This window comes from Anas platyrhynchos, chromosome 7 (genome assembly GCF_047663525.1).
Source record: "Anas platyrhynchos isolate ZD024472 breed Pekin duck chromosome 7, IASCAAS_PekinDuck_T2T, whole genome shotgun sequence".
NCBI classification, from domain to species: Eukaryota; Metazoa; Chordata; class Aves; order Anseriformes; family Anatidae; genus Anas; species Anas platyrhynchos.
Genome location: NC_092593.1, coordinates 10,370,870 through 10,389,485, shown reverse-complemented (window position 1 = coordinate 10,389,485; position 18,616 = coordinate 10,370,870). Strand labels below are relative to the sequence as shown.

The window sequence follows — 18,616 nt, the reverse complement described above, 5'->3', positions numbered from 1 at the left end:
TTTGTGAGGGGGAGGCATGCTTGTTTATTCTGAAGCCTTTTGGTAGTCTGAGGAGCTCACTGTAAGGAGTCTCACCTTTGAACATCTCTGGGTCCTGTCGGAGTGGTGAGGACGCAAGGTGCAGGTAGCCCCAAAAGTGAAGTTTGAACGAGCAATGTTTAGTCACGGTGCTGCACAGGAGTGCTTGGGCAGAGCTGGCAGAGGCCAAAGGAGCTGAGAGACCACATGGGAACTTGTTCCTTGGTCCACGATCAGTCTGTAGGGAAGGGTCAAGACAGCTCAAGGACCTGAAACCCAGGCCATGTCACCAGGGAGGCTGTAACTAGAAATAGCAATGAGCAAATCTGAGCTGGAGACTGCCCAGGGGAGAGGCAGGAAGCTCCACTGTCTCACAGAGAGGAGCTGGAAGAAAATACCCATCTGAGAGTTTGGAATACACAGAGGTAAGTTAAGCTAAAGATGTAGAAGGATCTGCCATTGATATTTTGTCTACGGCCTTAAAAAGAGTCCTGTGCCTGCTGCATGGCATGGGCAAGTGGAAAAAATGAAATACAAAAATGGGAAAAAATGAAATACAAACTTCAACTGCTGCAGTGAGACTCTAGAAACACCTCTCTGTAAGGCTGTAAGTCAGGACAAAGCTGCAGGAGTTGTTGTGACATGCCTTTGAAATAACCACCAAGTACTGTCACCTCAGCTTGAGGGTGATGAAGAGGGAAGGTGATGGCACCTAGCAAAAGGTAGCAGCCAGCCTGTGGAAATATTGAAGGAAATAGGTCACGGGAGAAGGGGCTGGAGCTGTCGAGCACCTTCTAGAGCTGCAGTGACTGCGTGCTGCCTGTCCCCTGCGGGGAGAGTCATCAGCTGGGCTGTGGGGATGCAGCTGAGCAGAGGGAAGGCTACAGAGTGTATATCCCCGGTGCTGGAAAGGGAATCGAAGATCAGGATTTATGGAAAGGCTTTTTTTTTTTTTTATCTTTCTCAAGGAGAGCTTGCTCTGTCAAGAAAAGGTTTTAGGTCTGGGGAGATCAAACAGCTCTAAGCGATATGCTGCAGAGGGCCACAAAAGAGAAGGAGTTTCCTCTGCAGTGAAACAGGGCATAAAGGCATGTGCTGTACAGTGGGGAGCTGGTCGGAGAAAATCCCCTCTTTATGTGAAACTGCAGTGGCAAACTGTGAGACAGACATCTCTCAGGGAAGGAAATCCATAAACCTCATTGAACAGGGTCTGAAAGCTCTATTGGGGAAGGATATGTACGGGGAAGGCTCTCCAGAGTTGGAGGGCTGAGAAAACCTGACACTTGTGCCTCCTGGAATGGTGTATGTGAGGGAACTTCAATTCCTGTGTGGTATTAAATTCTGTTCTTGGGGAGGACCCCAGTAAAATACTGTATGGCTATGGGCCACTTGAATAGGAAGAACTGGGCCAGGCACAAAATGGGCAAGTTTTCTGACCATGTCCCAACATTGCTGGGGGACAGCACCAGGAGCTGCCGGTCTGTGAGGGTGATGGCCCTAAGAAAAGTGAGGGGACAGTCAGGAACTTGCCGGTCTTTCAGGGAGCTGTCAACCCCAGCAGGGCCTGTCTCGCCAGAAACACACACAGAAAAAAGGCCAAACTAAACACTGTATGTTGCAGCTGGGTTGATTTCCTGGTGTTCTTGCAACAGCACTGGACAAATTACATTTTAAATATGTAGGAATGACTGATTTTGTTTCAGGATGCAAGGACCTGCGGGTCATAAATTCAAGTCCTCAGACCCTGTTATCTAATTAATTTCACAAACTGCTCAACTGGCTTAAAGCTGTTCAGGTTTCCCATCCCGTTACGCTGCCTGGCAGGCAGTTTCAGAGTCTCACTTTTTCAGTGATTAAAAACATTCTCATTTCAGCCCAAATGTATTTGTAGCCACTGCATTTCCATTTTGTTTTATCAATCATTGACCTCAACTTGCTGTTGTTTTCTTCTCCGTGTTACTTTTTCTCACTGATTCATTTGGGGAAGTCATACCTCTGTGAGCCTGTTCTCTTCGGTTCAGGAAGATAAGTTGTTCAGCCTCTGCTCATGACACAGCTTCTCCGTTCCTCTAAACAACCTCCGAGCTGCCTCTTCACTGAATCCTCTGTGAGTGAGCTGCTCCTGAACACTGCTAATCGCAATTGCAGATAATATTCTAGATGAAATCTTGACAGTGCTTTCCACAGTAACATTAATATTTTATGTTCCTTAAACTCCTGTATTCCTCGAACAGATTCTGGTCTCAGAGTGCCTCATTTCTTCTTCTGTTTAATGCTCTGAGAAATTTATCCTGAGTTTAGGGCTGGTGGAGGACTGTTTCCTTACTCTGACATTATGTCAAGAAACTTTAAAAAGCTCCTATCAAACGCAGGTTTCATTTATTTTTCTCCTGAAGAGAAAATCCATTATTTTTTTTTAGTATATATATATAAATTGAAAGGAACACTGCAGTTTGAGAAACTTAAATTTTCTCTTCAAATAATGGATGTAACAAGAATTTTAATGATACTAACTAAGATGCTTCAGATGAGTAGACGCTAAACAGCACACTAAAAGAAAAGGGAAAAGAAATGTTCTTAAAGTGGTTGGAAAACGTAGACTTGGGAATGGAGAGATTTAGAGACCATTTTTGCAGATTTTAACAGCTTGATAGTTATGTAAGATATACAGAATCCTTGACAAAACAGGTTTTTTAGCATCGGCCAGCAAGCAGCCAGAATATATGCGTGGGGGATAGCTATTCTAGATGTAATCGGCAAGTGCTCGATGTTGGAGTGGGTCCATCTAGGATAGTCGAATCGCAACCAAGAGCAGATAACCTTTCGTGGCTACCAGAAGGGGCAAAGGCACGGTTTGATGTGTAGAAATAGCCTTTCATAAAGCGCTTTATTTTTCTGCTTCACTTCCAAAATTTACATGTCCTCTGGAAGCCTTGTTCAGGGAATAAAACATGGTATTTCGCATTAAATTTACAGAGGCTCAACTGTTCTTGCATTCTTTAAAAGAATTTATACTAAATCTTCCTGGCATATAATGTCACTGCGGGGAGCGTTACAGACTGTGATATAACAATCACTTTTTAATTACTGCGCCATTAATTCAGGCTTCAAAGAGTCTAATTTATGGGGAAAAAGTCTGAATTATTACCCTGTGCAATGTTTGGTTAAACAATCCTTCCTAAAAAAAGTAGCAAACTGGGATACTAGTGAAGAAGCAGCAGCTTATAAGCTGCAGGAGCGCTGGCCATCGGAGCTCTGCAGTAAATCTGACCAAAAGCATATTTCACCTCCTTGTCTGACAGAAACTAGTTTGCTCTTTCCATTTTCGGAGATGCCATGGGTACCAAAAGCTTCTGAGCTCCTCTCCGTGCTGGTTTTGCAGCGACATGACAGCTCAGGCAATGTCTGTACTATCCCCGTCCTTCAGCTTCGTGGCTGTCGACTTCTACAAACTTTTGTAATAACTGTAAGGAAAACAACAAGTTTCCCCTGCGTTTAGCTGAGCTCTTTTTCAGGTTGAAAATATTATTATGTTGCTTAGAAATCTATGTCCTGCTGGGAGGTGTTTCTAATTGCCACATGAAACAGTGTGCCAGCCAGTCCCTGTAAGGTTTTTGGATGAGATAGGCCTGTTATCCAAAATACCTGACTTTGAAGGTGAAACGACCTACTGAGTTCAATAATTCTGCTTAATGTTTCTGAATGGCTTATTGGTGATGCTAATATGCAGCTCGACTTTATTTTCATTAATGCTATTAGGCCTAAGTTGAAAAACTCTGATTTTAGTGAAAGTCGAATCTATCTTTTCTCCCATTTTTCATTGTTTATTAATTTTGTTTAACTTTCTATAGGACTGGAGCTGGAATTGTATATGCATGTGTAAACCCAGTAATTAAAATAAGAATTGTACTACATTGTTAATTTAAAAACTGAATTAGTAAGCACATTAGGAAAGGAAATACAAGGATACTTCTATTGTGAACCACAAAAAGATTTGTTCTTTTGTGTAAAATGGATCTGATTAAGGTCAGCCTGTGAACAGAAATGGTTCCAATCTGCAAGTGAAAAACTGCACCACTGTCTGCACTAGAGATTAGAGCTGGCTTATTTTTATTCACATTTGGTCAACAGATGGTCCAACTATTCTGTGGGCATTCTGGCAATGTAGAAGTCTGCACATCAATGACAAAAAAAAATATCATACATATAAGTAAAATGTCAGTGGGCACCTTGGTAGAATGAATACCTCACAGTGTCAGCTTCTTGAAAAGTAGCCTAGCTGGCTGGCTTGAAAGGAGAAAACCTAGTAAAAGCTGGTATTATTGCTACATTAGCCGATACCATTCATTCTGATAAGACTGAAAGAACAGAAAGGCTACGAGGCAGACATAGCTTATATAAAAGATAATGTTATTGGCCTCTGGCCAGAGCAGTTAGCTAATATTTGCAGTCTCACTAGATTGTTACCTTAGAAATAAAATAAAATAATAATAAAAAAGATATGCTGTGAATAATTCTGCTCAATTGCATTTGCAGAGAATGGTACACGAAAGTCATGTTTCCCTAAACACAGTAGGAATGAGCAACTGGCAGTTTCTAGCCTGACTCCTAGGAATATTGGCTCTTTTCTCAAGGTTGCAGTTTTGATGTGTAGCTTATCTGGCAATATGGCAGAAGGTATTCCTCCTCCTCTCCTGCCTTTGCATCACCCTCACACCTATGCCACAGCATTTTTCCTTTCTCCAGCCCCTCTTCCAGCTGGGCTGCTCTTCCAGCTGCATCTTCCAGACCTAGACAGCCTAAAAGGAGGGGAACAGAAAACAAAAGTGAGCATCAGAGAAACTTGCATCCACACAGCTAAGAAGCTGCATGGGGGTGAGAATTCATGTGAGAAGGAGAAGCACGAGGAACTGTGTGTGGATGACACTCCGTAATCTTTGTCCTGAAAGCCAGCCTCTTCATGGCTTGGCCATCACTGCTTCTCTGCTTGTGATGCCTTTCCTCTTCTTACACATACTCGCAGAGGTGAAACCAGCTGTAGCCCCAGTTGCTTGTTGTGTAGTCAGTCTCAGTGACATCCTCATAGCCCACAGGATTTAATTTGTGATCTGCCTGGAACGGGCCCAAGTGTTTCATGGGTGCCTGCAGTGGTCCTCCTGCGTGGCGGAGCAGAACTCTCCGCTCTGTTCTGCCGCCACCCAGGAGGGGTAGCAGTTACCATTATTCTCAGTCCTGATGTGCTGGATGAATCTGTGAAGATCAAAGGCAACTTCTGATGGTAGCATTAATACCTTGTAAAGTGAAAGTACAAACCTTCCTTCTTTCACTGATGGAACTGAAGTTGATTACGTTTTCATGAGATGGTAATGCCAGATTGTAGCCTACACTTGCTTTTACATCCCTTTGAAAGGGCAAAGAGGGGTGAATGTATTCAAGCAGCTGTGCCTCTATAAACAAATGTACTGGCACATGCTGCTGCACCTATAACATAGAGTAAATACTGGTAATGTATTTGACAGCTTGCCTAAATTGCACAAAACTGACAATTGGCTGGCGATACAACAGTTTATTTTGGAATCTGACTGATTTTGTTCCTAAATGACAGTAATTTTTTGATGGTGTTTGGTTACAGTGTTGACAAGGTGAGGTTTTTAGCTGACACTTGTTTTTAATTTTTGTAACTGAGCTACAGTAGGATTTTAACAATGCACCTAATTACCGTGCATATTCAAAAGATAAAAGAGTGCCCTTAATGTGTTATTCATAACATGGAGTATGAGAACATTATAAGGCCAGGATTTCCTTTAAATATTAATTTCATGGTAGCCATGGATGCATTAGGCTCTTCTAAAGAACAAAAACACTGAATGCAAGTCTAAAATTTTCTTCCATATGGTTGACTTACATAAATGTTTTCATTCTCTAGAATGGAGGAGACAGTAAGGAATCTACTACAGAGCCAAGGATCCCCAGGCCAGAATGGAGAAGGAACTGTCAATATCATGAAGGTATATCAGGTATTAGTGACTTATTGCCTGTTTTCTTGTGTTAGAAAAATTCTTTAAAACAAAAATCTCACTAGTGAGATAAATGAGTCTGGCATTGTTTCCTCTATTTGTTATATTAGTTATGAATGTGTGTAAGTGGCTGTTGGTACCAGCTACTTTTTTCCAGGTGTTTTCTCACCTCAGTTACAGGTTTTCCATTTTTGTGACATTGTTATTTGCAGTTGTTGCTTCTCACTCACAGTTAGCAGGGGACAGTGAAACTAGTTTTGAGGACTTTATTACTGTGTTTATCATTTTAATAAAGTCATATATTTCAGCATCCCTAAAAGACATAGATGTTTTTGGCAACTTGACCTTCAGATTGTGATGGATAATATTATCAACACATATGCTTACTTGGTTTGAGGTTTCCTTATGAATCTGCATAATTTCTTCTTACTGCTTGTGGTAGGTGCATTTTTCTGTCCTCATCTGCTGTAAAGGGAGAGTCTCAGGACAGTTTATAAGAGGGCAATGATTTTAGAGGTTTTAAAAGGAACCAGGTTTGTTTATGCTGTTTATGAGAAATAACACTTTTATAATGCACTGCTGTGTTCTGGAAGCAGGGAACATGAGGTGGTAGAAAGCCTTTTTTTAGTCTCTGGAAATGGGAATGATATACGTCCCAGTTAACCAGATTTTCTGCACATTAGTTCTTATAAAAAAAAACACGTAATGAAGGTCAGTCCTGCATTTTCTCTTTTTAAAATAGAATAAGCATTTTTAAAGGGTATGAAATGCTGAAACAATATGTTAAAGTCTGCCACCAGGTAGCAAACCTTCTGATAAGAGATTTTTCATAAAATTGTAGTTACCTTAGTCCTTTCTAACAACCGATGGATCAAATATACAGCCATAGAGCTAAACAGAAATGTGTACTGGAGAGTATTTATCACTGTAATTGAATTTTCATTTTAAGTTGGAATTGAGGGGAAAAGAATCTTTTAGATTAACCTTCCAAAATAATCAATTTTTCTTGTTAAAATGATAGCCTGTAAAATTTAATTTCAGGATGAATTAAACTTTTTGTTGAACTCATGATAGAACCATTGTGCTTTCAGAAACTGATTATAAAAGCATCTATATTTTACTCACTGCCCTTTGGGATGCGAAAATGAAGCTCAGTTCCCTCCTCCTGGTACAGAGTTTAAATCAATGCTTCCTGCTCACTCTTGCCACCAAGCGGTGGGCGTTCTGAAGTGGGCTTGGCCTCTGTCTCTGCCTTGGGTGGATCACGTTTGTCTTTTTATAACAGATGCTGGAATGACTTCATTACCTGCTTTTCTGTGTACTGTTTTACCTTGGAAACTGGTCCAACAAAAGAAAAAGATCTGCCTGGTTAGAAACAAGAACAATTGTTGCTTCCCTTCATCTCTAGAAAACAGCCTCCTCCACCTAGCAAAGTGCCCTCCAACACTTTTTTCCCTTCTTTCTGGACATCGGCTTTTCTCTGAATCTGCTAGGCTTATTCCCCAGACAGAGCCTAACTCTCTTTTAAAATCATAGAATCATTTAGGTTAGAAAAGACAGCTAAGGTCATCAAGTCCAACCATTAACTGTTAACCTAGAGTGAAGCTACCTCCATCCCAGGACCTTCAAGGACCCATATACCTGTTATTCTGGAGTTGTTTTCAATTGTGTGCTCCACATTGCATACCAGCGTCCTTCTCTTCCTGCTCTCTTCTTGTTCTTGGGAAAGTTTGACTGTTTGTTTTAATTTGGCTCATGGTATGCAAGTCAGCTTGCAGTTTAGCAATTTTGATTTCCTTCTTATGGCCAATATGCTGTTTGCCTTGCTTATGAATTTCTTTTCCCAATTTGTGACTCAGAAGCAATGTTTTTTCCTTTCCTGAAGGAAAGTCTACTGCAGCTAGTCTACTGCATCATATACCAGTCTGTGATGAGTAAAACAGGCATAAACATGGAACATTTCCATGAATGTTGTGGTTTATTCTTCCTGACATACCTTTTGTTCATGTTTTATGCCAAACTTTTGAACAGTTTGTTTACTGAAAATGTTAACGAATGGCTCCATTCACATGCAAAACAGGGCATTTCTACCCTCCTACTGTTGTGTAGGCTAGAGGTGGATTCCCTTGTATGGTTGTTACTCAGTCACCAGGTGAAAACTATGCAGTGATTTAGGCAACAATCGCATATAATAGCAAAAGTTAATACTTGAAAGACTCATTGAAACAAATAGCTGGCAATGAATCTGCAATCTAAAATGTTCATAAAGTATTTTAGCATTGAGAAACATATTAATGAAGCAATGTATGAATAATGGATGTGTTACTGAAATAAACCGTGTGGAAGTCATAGACAAACATATCATTGAAATATATGACGAATTTTATTGTAAATAATTTATTGTATTTTATTGCAATATATACTTTTATTTTGTATAAAAATACTTTAAATATACTTTATTTTATATAAAATACTTTTATTGTATTTTATTGTAATGTTTTATTGCAAATATTGCAAGTCCAGTTTTGGCAAGAGGCACCAATATTGTGATAGAAACATTTCATTTCTATCTTTTTCCAAATGTGCTCAGACAGTTTTTGATATATTTATAAGGGTAATTCACAAATGGAGGTAGAACTTGAAAGTACAACCAAGGTAATGTTTCTTTATACCCTGATGTATTCGGCTTTTTGGGAACATGATAACCATATTGTCATCCTGTATTTGGGAGTGAACTATCAATGTGAGCTAACACATGAGAAAAGATTTTTATGATATGAATAGCAAGTGATATATATACCCATATCTATATCTATCTATATATATATACAAAATGTATTGAATATATAAATATTAGCATTGTTTTGAAAGCTAGCCTTTACAGTCAAGCAGCTAGCTTATAGAATGTGTTGGTAACTGTTCTTCGTAATTAGTATGACATGTTCTGCACTCAGTGCACCAGAGGATCAGATTTTACTGCTGTTTCACAGCCACGTATTTTGTAACAAATGAGGACATGTACTAGGAGATCTCCAGCGTGACATATCAACATATGTCCCATATTCTTTGACACTATGGTAAGCTAGTTTTAGTGTGTGAAGCCTGTTCAAATTAATATCTGAATAGTCATAAAAGATACCTCTGTGCAATAAACGCTGTTGATCTATTGACCGTTGTCTACATATTTGCTTTTTTACAAATCTAATTATTGTTCTGGGATGTATGAAATTGAGTTCTTATTATAATATCAATACGGCTGACTCCAGAATAAATATTGTTGCTAATGAACATTAAATGTTGCATAGTGTTCGTGTTAGAAGAATAATAATAAGATAGAGCCCAGAGCGTGCAGTATTATTGCAATATTTTGTTAGGTCTTGTCAGGATTCTTACTTGAAGCAAAATATTCTAACCCCTTCTGTAGAGCTAGCTGCCCTATGGGAATTTAATTTGCTGGACTTACAGATGGATGATGTGATTTCTTTGGGGTAAATGACTTCAGAAGCGGGATTGTAAATAAAATTCGTTGTTACCATTCTGCATAATAATATCTGATGGAAAATTCATAATGAATGCTCACGAAAATGTAGATAAGAATATGTGTGATTTGAATTGATGTGAACCATCGTGCTTCTTTCACTTCTTCAAGTTTATTTGACTAAAAGGCTCTAGTGTATAAGAGCTTTTAGGACATTTCCAAGAGGCATTATCCACGTGCATTAAGACCATGAAAGGCCAAACCAATATCTTATGTACTATTTTTATTGTCATTCAAGATACTAATACTTTATCTAAGAAGGAAAGTGATCTACAGAAATAATTGTGAGCACCACTGCAGACTTTTCTTCCTAGCGTTGTCCTTGTCTTCTGGATATCAAAAACTAGCCTGTTCCCTGCCTGGTCGCATTACTGGGTATCTAGACTCCTACCTGATTACAAATCACGCAAACAAAGTCTTTCAAGTTTTCTTTGAACTCCTTTTGACTTTATCTGTCACTGCATAGTAATCAAAATAGATGAGGAAGAGTGTTTGTTGTGAGTTTATGATTTGTTACAATTCTGGAACCGTCAATATACGCACTGAAGCTCAGAACAGACGTGCCACAGTCACATCAGAGAGGAGAGGAGGGACGACAATCTGCTGTTTAAAACACTGCATTTGGGAGACTAGATTTTGATTCCTTCGTTTGCCACAAATGTCTCAATTTTCTTGGACAAATACATTTATCTGTCCGTCTTTTACATTGTCTATAAAAAAGATGGTAACAATACGCTAGTTATGTTTAAAATGTTATCAGTATGTATGAACTGCTATTTCTGGTAACAGGAACTCTTATAAGTACTGGGTCAGATAATGAATAGAAAAAGAAAAACAGACTTTTGATATTTTTTGGTAAACTTGAAAAAAGGCCTGTTTCTCCCAAAGAATTTGCTTGGCATACGAATATTTCTGATAGAAAAGGAATCAGTTTTGAAGTGGAGCTTGGATGGTCTTTGAGTAAAGTTGTTTTGTCTTATTTAAAAGTGTGGAAGTGAGTTGTGCTCGTTTTATGGAAATGAGCACTTGGGACTAAAACCATTGCAACCTTTTCTGAGCCCTACTGTGCTTCTTTGAGATTTAGTCTCCAAAAGAACACTGCTGTGGGGAGCAGGCACAGTCTTTTGCTCAGTGGGAACTAAAATCCTGCGATTTACACAGCCTGAAGCCCGTACCCATCTAACATCACAGGTCCTGTCATCCCTGAACTTCTGTGCTAGGAAGTTTATCGAGGAGAAGATTCCCACACTGAGGTCAGTGCTGTTGAGTCATCACCAAACAAAGTCTGGCTGAGAGACTGAATGGGGATCACAGGTAGCCTTTGTAGTGGGATGCTTCGGGTTTCTTTGGCCCTGGGCACAACAGAGAATATCAGTGTGATTCCTTCCAGTTCTTTCTGGTAGAGGTATGTGTCCTGTCTCATTTCTGTTCCTCTGCTCATTTCTGCACCCAAAGCAACATCAAAGTGGTGGCAGACAGTTTGAGCAGTTGCAGCCTGGCATTTGTGTGGGCTCTTCTTGCCAAGTAAGGGCTGGCTGGGTGATGGTGGTTCAGCTCCGGACTTCTCCTCAGTCAGAGGAATGACAAGGTTTTGGGAAGGAATGACTTCCAAAGAGGCGTCTTACATGTAGGTTTCATTGTGCACCACGAGAAGGACAACACGCAGCCCCATGGGGGAGATCTGTCATGTTTGCAGGGCATCACCACCGGTCATCTGCTTCTCTGCAGTGGCTTTGAACGTAGGAAAGTTCAGTTCCTTTTCCTGCCCTCTTGCTGGATATGTTTACATGCTTCTGCTTTAATGAAAAGTAGGAAAGGAGATAGATGAAGATTTGTCAGGAGTGTTAATACTGATAACTTCCATACGAAGATAAAGCAATGCCAATTCTGAAAGACCTCCAGCTCTTTCTCATGAAGTCTGCAGTGTTTTGCTGATTGCTTTCTGAAGCAGGTGTCAGCGAGGTGTGACTGCATGGGTGATGCAGGCACATTTCAGGTGGCATTGTTGGGCAGATCAACCCTTTTTTTGTCTGTGTGTTGTGTGGAACAACAAATTCGGAACAGTTGTTGTGGCTGGCACTGGTAATTTGCACAGCCATTGGTGTCAACAGGTCTTTCAGGAGAAGAAAAATTGTATCTTCTGGCAATATAATTTTATCTTAACACAAAATTATGCAAGTTTGATGTTCAGGCTGCTGATACGTAACATTTTATAGAAGGGGCATGGTCATGAATTGAAAAAAAGGCAGTAGTTGAATTCCCTAGCTGAAATCCACATAGGATTTTTAATGCTAACTGCTGTTGCAGAGAGAGGAAATATATCCTTAAAATTAAACTTACATCTCTGGATTGGAAGGACACGCAGGAGACTGCATCAGCCGGGTTCCCTCGGCTACCAAGGAGAATGTTAGTAGGCAAAGGCTGGCAGCTTTGTGTCGCCCAGAGAAGGACTGAGGAGCAGCCACCCACACTCCTGGGACCTCCACCAGAAATCCTGGGCGGTCAGCTACACCAGCCTCTGCTCTCAGACTGCTTTCCACACGGAGAAACTCAGAGCTAGCTCTGTAACAACTAATTCCTTACAGCTTTTCTTTTGGTAGCCTTCCATCAGTGTGCAGAGACTGTTAGATATTTGTTCCCTCTTTATCTAAATTGAGGTTGGATTCTTGCCCCCAAAGGGCAGTGATGGTGCTTCTCAGACACTGCTCAAAATGACAACGTCGCTGCAAGGAAGTTGTGTGCAAATAGTTTTCCCTTCCTGATTGTTTGTTTGTAGTACGGTAACGAAGCAGTGGAGTTCTGTTTAACATAATGAAGTCTCAGAACTGAAATTTGCAATTTGTGTGTCTGTGTTTCTCAGAAAACAAGCTGCTCTTTCCTTCCTGGGATTTTCTATATATCTTTAGTAACAAGTGGTGCAGATTGACTGGTATGATGATACTGTTATGTACTGTACTGATTTTAAGTCTCTGGTTAGATTTTTCTCTACAATACAGAATTTGTCTTTTGATATACCATTCTTCTAGATCTTATTTTTGAAAGGAGTCCACAAAAATCAGCCCATAAACCCTGCCTGAAGCCTGTGCATATGAAACAGACATAAGGGAAATTCGGAGACACTCAGGAAAACAAGGTGATGATGTGCTTCACAGCCTGGCAGGTGCAGGTCATCCTAGCGCATACAGGGACTTCCCAAACATGCACAGCAGGCTGCCTGCAGCCTAAATCTTGCCCTTAATGGTGTTCTTGTGATTGCCCTTTTTTTTTTAATTCAGGGTTTGTATCTGAGAGAAGAACATGGCTCTGACACGCCTCTGCCTGGTAGTCCAAAGAGACTGCAATAACCTCCAGGAGCTCCTAGCACCTCTCAGTTTTCAGATAATCTGTCTGCTGCTCAGAGAGATGCCAGTATCTTGGAATGCGAAGGCCAATTTGTTGCTCCTTATCTGCATGTCTTCCTTAAGCAGGTCAGCTCCAAGCTGCCAGCAGGGGCTGAGGCTGGCCCATGCTTCGGCAGCAGGAGGAAGCAAGCCTGCTGCAGCGCACTCGCTGTGGGACCGGCACCACTTGCAGCCCTGCTCCAGTTCTCAGCAGAGCAGTGAGATCCCCAGGGAGCTGTTGTCATCTCCCATCTGGCGACTGCTTTCTGAGCTCCCAGGTCTGTAGGGTGTCTCCTGGCTCTTGACCAGAAGATTTTTATAGGCTAGGGACCGGCTGGATCTCTGTTGGGATCCAGAAGTGCTTTTTTGACCTACATAGCATTGTGCATCCTGGGCTGCTATTGAGCTTCTGGTTGGGCAGGAGGGACGAGCGAGTAAATAAGAAGCATCCTTATCTCTCTAATCCTTTTGTGGTTTCTGAGAAAAAAATAAAAATGAATAAGAAATGATAAATAGAGTCCAGAAAGAAAATAATAAATAGAAATAAGAAATTAGAAATAGAGACTGCAATCAGCTGCCTAGTGACAAAGAAGTTGAATTCCAGTTTGTGTTCCTTGGTATTCCAAGGATGGGTTGTGTATATGGCCAAGTCACTTGCTCTCTATTTCCACATCTCAGTTAAAGATATTGCTCCTTCTGCATTTTGAACTGTGATTCATTTATGTTTGTAAAAAGGCAGTTGGGAATGCTGTTTTTTAAATTCTAAAAAAAATGAAAAAATTCTAGACAAAATTTTGCTTGTTTTCTGAGAAAAAAAAAAAAAAAAGGAATGTATTATATATTTACAAACATTCTCCTTGAAAACTTCTTTAAACATAAGAATGAACTCAGAAGTATACCAATAGAGGTATATCTGTTCTGGAAATAATTTACAGTACTGATCAAGAAAAGTATATATATTTTTTAATTCAGTTTAATGTATTTGATACAAACTATAATAACAGATTTGAAAAGGTGGAGTTTTGATGAGATTGATGAGTTGTTCCTCTGTTATATTTTTTTGTGGAGATGCATTTTGAGTTTGTTTCAGGAGTTGCCCCAACAAGATTGTGAGACAAACCAACTGTCCTGCAATTTGCAAAAATTACCTGGTTATGTAATATTACACTTTTTTTTTTTTTTTTTGGTCCAAATCACACAGGTAGCTTCTTAGGTCAGCTTCAGCATTTGTGCTTATGGTGGGAAACAAGTCAGTTAATGTATTGCTTTCATTCCAAAGTACTAGTTAATACTCGTCTTCAGGTATGTTCTTTAGAGCTGCTTTGTGGTATTCCCAAGAGAAACCATGTACAGAAAACTGGATCAACAAGTATAAATTCTCAGGAGACTTTCTTGTGGTGAAAAAAAACAAAACACTGCACTTAAAGTTTTTTATTTCATTAAAAAGAGCAATTTGGCCTTCATCCAAGTAGTGAAAAGATATTATTTTTTAGAATGTGAAAGGGTTGCAAAGGGAAGAAAAATAGGCTTGTTTCTAGCAATTTAAATCCAGAGTAAATCTGTTGTCTTAATTGCCATCACATGGAATTTACCCAATTTAATTATCATAATAGTTTGGTTTGTTTGTACTTCAGTCAAAGGTAGATATTTTAATACAGTCACTTCAGTCAAGTGCAGTCACTTTAACACATACAAACTCATTTGTAAAAGTTGAAATGCTGCATGTAGGTTTCCTGTGAAGAAAGATGGTTACTTCAAGGGTGGTACTAACGAACCAACTAGTAGGAGAATATCTGCGTGAAAAACTATGCTGCAGATTCTTCTCATAAAGCCGTATGAAGAAGAAACATAGGAAGAAGAAACAGCTTAGCTCTTGAATACCTCCTTTCTGCCAATTGCTGTTGAATGTTGCTGCAGCCTTCCATTTTGAGAAGGCAGTGACACAACACAGACCTGCTGCCACCTTGCCCTGCCATCGACGTGCCTGAGACCTGGCACACAAGGGTCACCTCCAGAATTGTTACTCCCTGATTTCGCTTCTGACAGCTGAAGTGCCAGAGGTGAGAGTGCTGCTGATCCTGTGAATGCCCATTTACTAAAGTCAGGATGGTGTCAACAGCAATATTTGGTCACAGGTTGGTGCAGTTCCCTTTGGCACCCAGGACTGACTTTAATCTGGGGACCTCAAGACAAGAAGCTCCATCTAATCTTTCTGATTTTCTAAGTTCACTTAGCAGTGAACTTCAGTGCGAAGGTTTTCTTCTCTTAGAGTCCTTTTTGATCGGAACTTTTTCAAAACTACTTGTTTCTGATGCATAGAGCAGCCAATAAAAGCATCATCAGGAAGTTTATTAATGTGACTGCAGAAGTGCTCATAGGGGTGGTAGCCTGCACTGCTGAAGAGAGTTTTGAGTGAAGAATAATATGTAGTACATTGAGATTGATATGTGAGCGGTAGGAGGCTCGTATCAGAAACATAAAGAAAGTACTTTGTTCTCTTATCCATCACCCATATTTAATCTAGGGAATGTTACTGCTCACTCTGTTCACTCTGTAAGTCAAAACCAGAGATGAAAAAGAAGAACTTTATATGTTCTTCCTGACAACAGTAATGTTAACCTGTGAACAATTTGGGATGTTTGTGTAAAATGTTGTGATATATGTGCATTCCTTCCTTTTTCTTCAATTTTGTCAGCTTGTTCAGAACAAAAGCTGTTGGCTAAACAAAAATATATTATTATTGCATTTGCTGATGCGCTATCAGAAACAAGGCTATATTTTAGTCTACCCTTCCACTGGGAAGAAGTGAAAGAAAACAGCTGAATACATCGAGACAAATAAGCAGCTAAAACAGAAGTTGTGTTTGTAGCCTTATATTGAGAGATCATTTAGATTGCACAATCCAGTTGTGTGTAATTTTTTTTTCATTGTAACTTGATTGTTCAGTTACTTTTTTTTGGGGCCTGAGTCATGGTGTTCAATTGGATTGCCATTAGCAGATAGAGCAAATAATAATAAAAGAAAAATGTTGCAGCTAGAACAGACATATTCATGTCACAGTGACATCAGTAATTACTTGTGTACAGGGCATCTTGCAGGAAGCACTTAGTGAATTCATCAGTCCTACTTCATATCGCATTGACTTAATGTACAAGCGTCCTTTATGCACTTCAGGTTTTTCCAAGTGAAATTGGCCAAACAGCCTATCAGAAGAAACTGCAAACATGTCAAATGGCGTATTTAAGAGGGATTGAGTCCCAGTAAATGTGTTAATTATGATAAAGGAAAAAAAGACTATGGTGGGAGGTAAAAGGAGAGCAAGGTGCCACTGAAAAACAATTTTAAACTTGTTGGAATGTTAAGTCAGTAGTCCTTGGAGCAATTGCTGTCTTTTTCAGCTTCTGCAGTCAAATTATTGGAGCTAGTTGTGCATTGCTTGGGGCTGTTTTTTCCTGAAAGTACAAAGAAACCCTCATCTACTGTTTTTATCTACATTGACAGTCTAAAAATTCTCGTTTCATATTGCTCACTCGCAGTGAAGAATAGTGCTGAACACTAGGAGGTCTGCAGTGGAAATAACACTGAAAGTACATAATCTAAGAATACATCAAGACTATAGAACGGCCTTGCAAGAAGCAGCATTCAGAATTTATTATTACAGACACAATTCTGTATATGGTTTTGTAAATTGCAGTTCAGGTTTGGAGGTTAAGAGTCTGTCTTTCTGATAGCACAAGAGAGTGTTAAAAGCGTAGAACTAAAGGAATTTACCTGAATTACCAAACTGAGTTACTGACAGCTCAGTACCTATCTTACTCAGAAAGAACTGCAGAAGCTCCTGAGACGTGCTCATGAGAAGTGCTAACTGGTTTGAGACGCTGAGCTAGCCACATAGCTTGGGTTCAGTATTGACTGGATTCTTGGGGGCATCTAACTACAATCTGCTAGTAGAGATTTACATTGTGAAAGTTGCTAAGTTTCTTCTAAAATCAGTCTTTATAGCCAATTATAAACACTATTTAATTATATGTCTTACTTTTTTTTTTTTTTCCTGTGTGATTAAAGTATGCTATTTGGAAAAATGCAGGCACGAATCTTCGAAGAATTTGAATTTGTAACCCTTATAAAACCATTGTCTAATGAATTTCATAGGTTGAAGAATTAAAAGGAAAAAAAAAAAAAAAAAGAACTCTAGCATCACAGCATCACAACCTGACACCCCAAATGGAAAAAGGGATAGTTTGTATTTGAGGGATCTTTACTGTGTTGCATCTGAAACACTTCACTTCTGTGGAGGGCTTGGGTTAATCACCTGAGAATGATCTCTAGCTGCTGTAAGTAAAGATGTCATTTATAATTATTACTTATCAGTTTCCAGACAAGCAATTCATCATCAAATGCTCATTGAGAAAATCAGCATCTCAAGTATCTTGATCTTTTTTTAATTCGTTTGGTTCAAACAGGATTATGTCACATGTCCTTGTGAGAGATAGCTGTTTATAATCAGCACTGTAGAGTATAGATCCAGTTATATCAGGTTAAAATTAGGCTGTTATATTATTGTAGCCACTTGTCCAGTGAACTCGAGAAGCAGGTTAACCTGTTCTAGTGACCATATAACCACTCTCCCCCAGTGCAGGACTTTGCATTTGCCATGCTGACAGCTATGGCACGTGCTGTGCAATTGCTGGCTCTTTTAGTTTCATGTCTGGCAAGCGCTCCTCCTGTGGAAGCCTGTCTGCTGCATTAACAGCGTTAAAGACTTTTGTTTTCTTAAAGTTTTCTCATTTGTGTAGGCAGTTCCTGCATGGTAACATCTCAAAGTAGCAAAAATTGGAACATAAGGTACTGAGGAATTATATGATCATTTTGTATAATGTATTTGTCCTTACTACTAGAGAAGAGTCCTGATTACAATTAGTGCCTAATCATTTTGTTCATTATAAAAAAGAAAATCTAAAATAGATTTTTTGGAGATACCTTTTTTGTTAGTATTATTATTATTCTTTGCATCATCTGACTTTTAGCCCTCATTTTGAAATTTTGTAGTTACAAATTGAAATATTTTAAATTGTATTCATTTTTTTTCCAGTTTTCACGCGCGCGCGTGTGTGTAGTGTGATTCCTAGGAAGCATCTTAAGAAAGATGAAAGGCCAAGGAATGACAAACCACACTATTGCCAATAAAACTTCAAAAGTACACTCATTTGTGAGATTGCAGTGGTTAAGAACTAGCTGGCTAAGCATCCCTTTGACATTTGGCTGTTCCCCGGAAAGGTGACCAGACTCAGAGGACTGGCATTGGCCACAGCTCCCAGCGACTAAAGCTGTGTCTAGAAGGTCAGCCTGTTGCCTTCCTTGGGATGAAGGAGGAATTCCTGAAGTAAGCACTTTTGTGTCTTTTCATCTTCTTGCAAGCTGCTATGTGATCTTTCCCATCACTTCAGTTACACTCCTTTATTTATAAACAGCAGAAACACTTCCTTGCTCAGTGTTCTCAGACGTGGGCAGAAGGGGGAAGACTGGCTTTAAAAGTTTATTTATATTCCTACATATTCCAGGAAAATTATTATTTGGAATTTCAATTGGGTTTCCTGCTCTCTTAGTTTGTTGTTCTCACTTACATTTATTAATGGAAAGAGGAAGTATTATACTGTTCTTTT

General features: G+C 39.6%; 1 protein-coding gene across 31 annotated transcripts in view; it reads left to right on the top strand.

Moving 5' to 3' along the window:
• The window catches only part of NCKAP5 (NCK associated protein 5), a 435,119-nt gene that overhangs the window by 291,450 nt on the left and 125,053 nt on the right, over window positions 1-18,616 (top strand). For 25 of the 31 annotated variants that reach the window (XM_072040698.1, XM_072040699.1, XM_038182175.2 and 22 more), the window contains one exon: window positions 5,945-6,035. The exons of 1 other annotated variant lie outside the window; for it this stretch is intronic. In XM_072040698.1, coding sequence (XP_071896799.1) covers window positions 5,945-6,035 — 91 coding nt within the window. The remainder of the gene's footprint in view (window positions 1-5,944; window positions 6,036-18,616) is intronic. 5 more of the 31 variants (XM_072040706.1, XM_072040701.1, XM_072040704.1 and 2 more) reach the window with 1 other exon arrangement.